The sequence below is a fragment of the Bison bison genome, unplaced genomic scaffold (assembly GCF_000754665.1).
Source record: "Bison bison bison isolate TAMUID 2011002044 unplaced genomic scaffold, Bison_UMD1.0 scf7180017855472, whole genome shotgun sequence".
NCBI lineage: Eukaryota > Metazoa > Chordata > Mammalia > Artiodactyla > Bovidae > Bison > Bison bison.
The window spans coordinates 1-1,432 of record NW_011486045.1 but is presented as its reverse complement, the minus strand read 5'-3'; the positions used below and the strand labels follow the sequence as shown (position 1 = coordinate 1,432).

General features: G+C 65.2%; 1 protein-coding gene across 1 annotated transcript in view; it reads right to left on the bottom strand.

Annotated features, from left to right (window-relative positions):
- LOC105002338 (formin-like protein 18) overlaps nt 1-750 on the bottom strand; it is a 4,308-nt gene extending 3,558 nt beyond the window's left edge. Inside the window, exon 1 of the mRNA XM_010858910.1 lies at nt 376-750. Coding sequence (XP_010857212.1) covers nt 376-585 — 210 coding nt within the window. The 5' untranslated portion in view covers nt 586-750. The remainder of the gene's footprint in view (nt 1-375) is intronic.
- Between the last annotated feature and the right edge of the window lie 682 nt (nt 751-1,432).

Genomic DNA, 1,432 nt, shown 5'->3' with positions numbered 1-1,432 from the left:
GGGGAGGCAGGACACCCTCGCGCTCCCCGGATGGTGCACTGTGGACTTTGGGCTCCTTGGCTTCTGCAGGAGGCAGAGAACAGCCGGGGGGAACCAGGGTCCGGTTGATAAAAGACCGCTGGGGAGACTGGAAGCGGCGGCCGGAGACCACGGGGGCGCGCGTCCCGCGGCCAAGACGCAGGGCGCACGGGTCCGGGCGGGAGTGCGCGCCGCCGGGCCTACGGGTCGCGCTCCACAAAGTGTCAGCCGCTCAGGGGGGCTCCTCTGTCCGTGGGGATTCTCCAGACAGCGGATACTGGGGTGGGTTGCCCGTGCCCCGCTCCAGAAAAAAACCTCCGGAGCGCAAACCCGGGGGGGCGGGCGCGCGGGGCTCACCTGCGACACAGGAAGACGAGCCCCACCAGGAGCAGCGCCCCGAGCGGGGCCAGCAGGTATACCAGCCAGATGGGCAAGGACGCCGCCTTGCGGCCGCAGTCTACGGAAGAAGGGGCGGGCCGGAAACGTCGGGCGGGGCCGGGCCGCGGCCTCCCTGCGGGGCGGGGGACTCAGGGGCGCGCCCAAGAGCGCGATGCACCCCGCGGACATGAGCCACCTGCGCCCACTGCCCGGGCCACGCGGGAATCCTTCCCGAGTCGCCAGAATGCCAGTACCCACCCGCTGCCCCCGCCACTGACCACCAGATGGAGCCTGGCGCACAGAATGTGCCTGCCATGCGGGAGACCCGGGTTGGGTCCCTGGGTCGGGAAGATTCCCCTGGAGAAAGGAATGGCAACCCACTCCAGTGTTCTGGCCTGGAGAATCCCATGGACACAGGAGCCTGGCGGGCTACGGCCCATGGGGTCACAGAGAGTCGAATACGACTGAGTGACTATCGCTTTCACAGCACACGCCATGGGATCCCGTGGGCTCGTCTGTTTCCCAGGGGAACCATCACCACCTCCTTCGCTTGCAGCGACCTGGGTGCGCCCCTGCGTCAGCCTTCGAATTTAATATGTGGTCATCACGGATTTTTCACATCCCTTTGGATTTTTTTTTAATGCATTAAAAAGTTTATCTTCTGAGAGTTTTGGCAATGGCCGTCTCCAGTGCACCTTGCGTATCTCCATGGAACAACTTGGGCGCAAAGTCTACCAAGGATGGAAGGGAGGCGGCCACCAGCCCAGGGATGGACGCCAGGAGGCCCCAGAAGCTGGAAGAGGCGGGAAAGAGCCTCCCCTGGAGCCTCTGGATGGAGCTCAGCCCTGGGACCCCCTGACCTCAGACGTCGGGTCTCCAGGGCTCGGCGAGGGTGGGTGTCTGTTGCTTAAGCCCTCATCTGTGGTCATTTGTTACAGCCGCCCCACTCCCCCTCCCGCCAGGACACTCAGGCCACGGCCTCAGCCTGGAGCCCCAGGTTTCCTGCTGGGTCACATCAGGAATGCTGTGCGGCCTG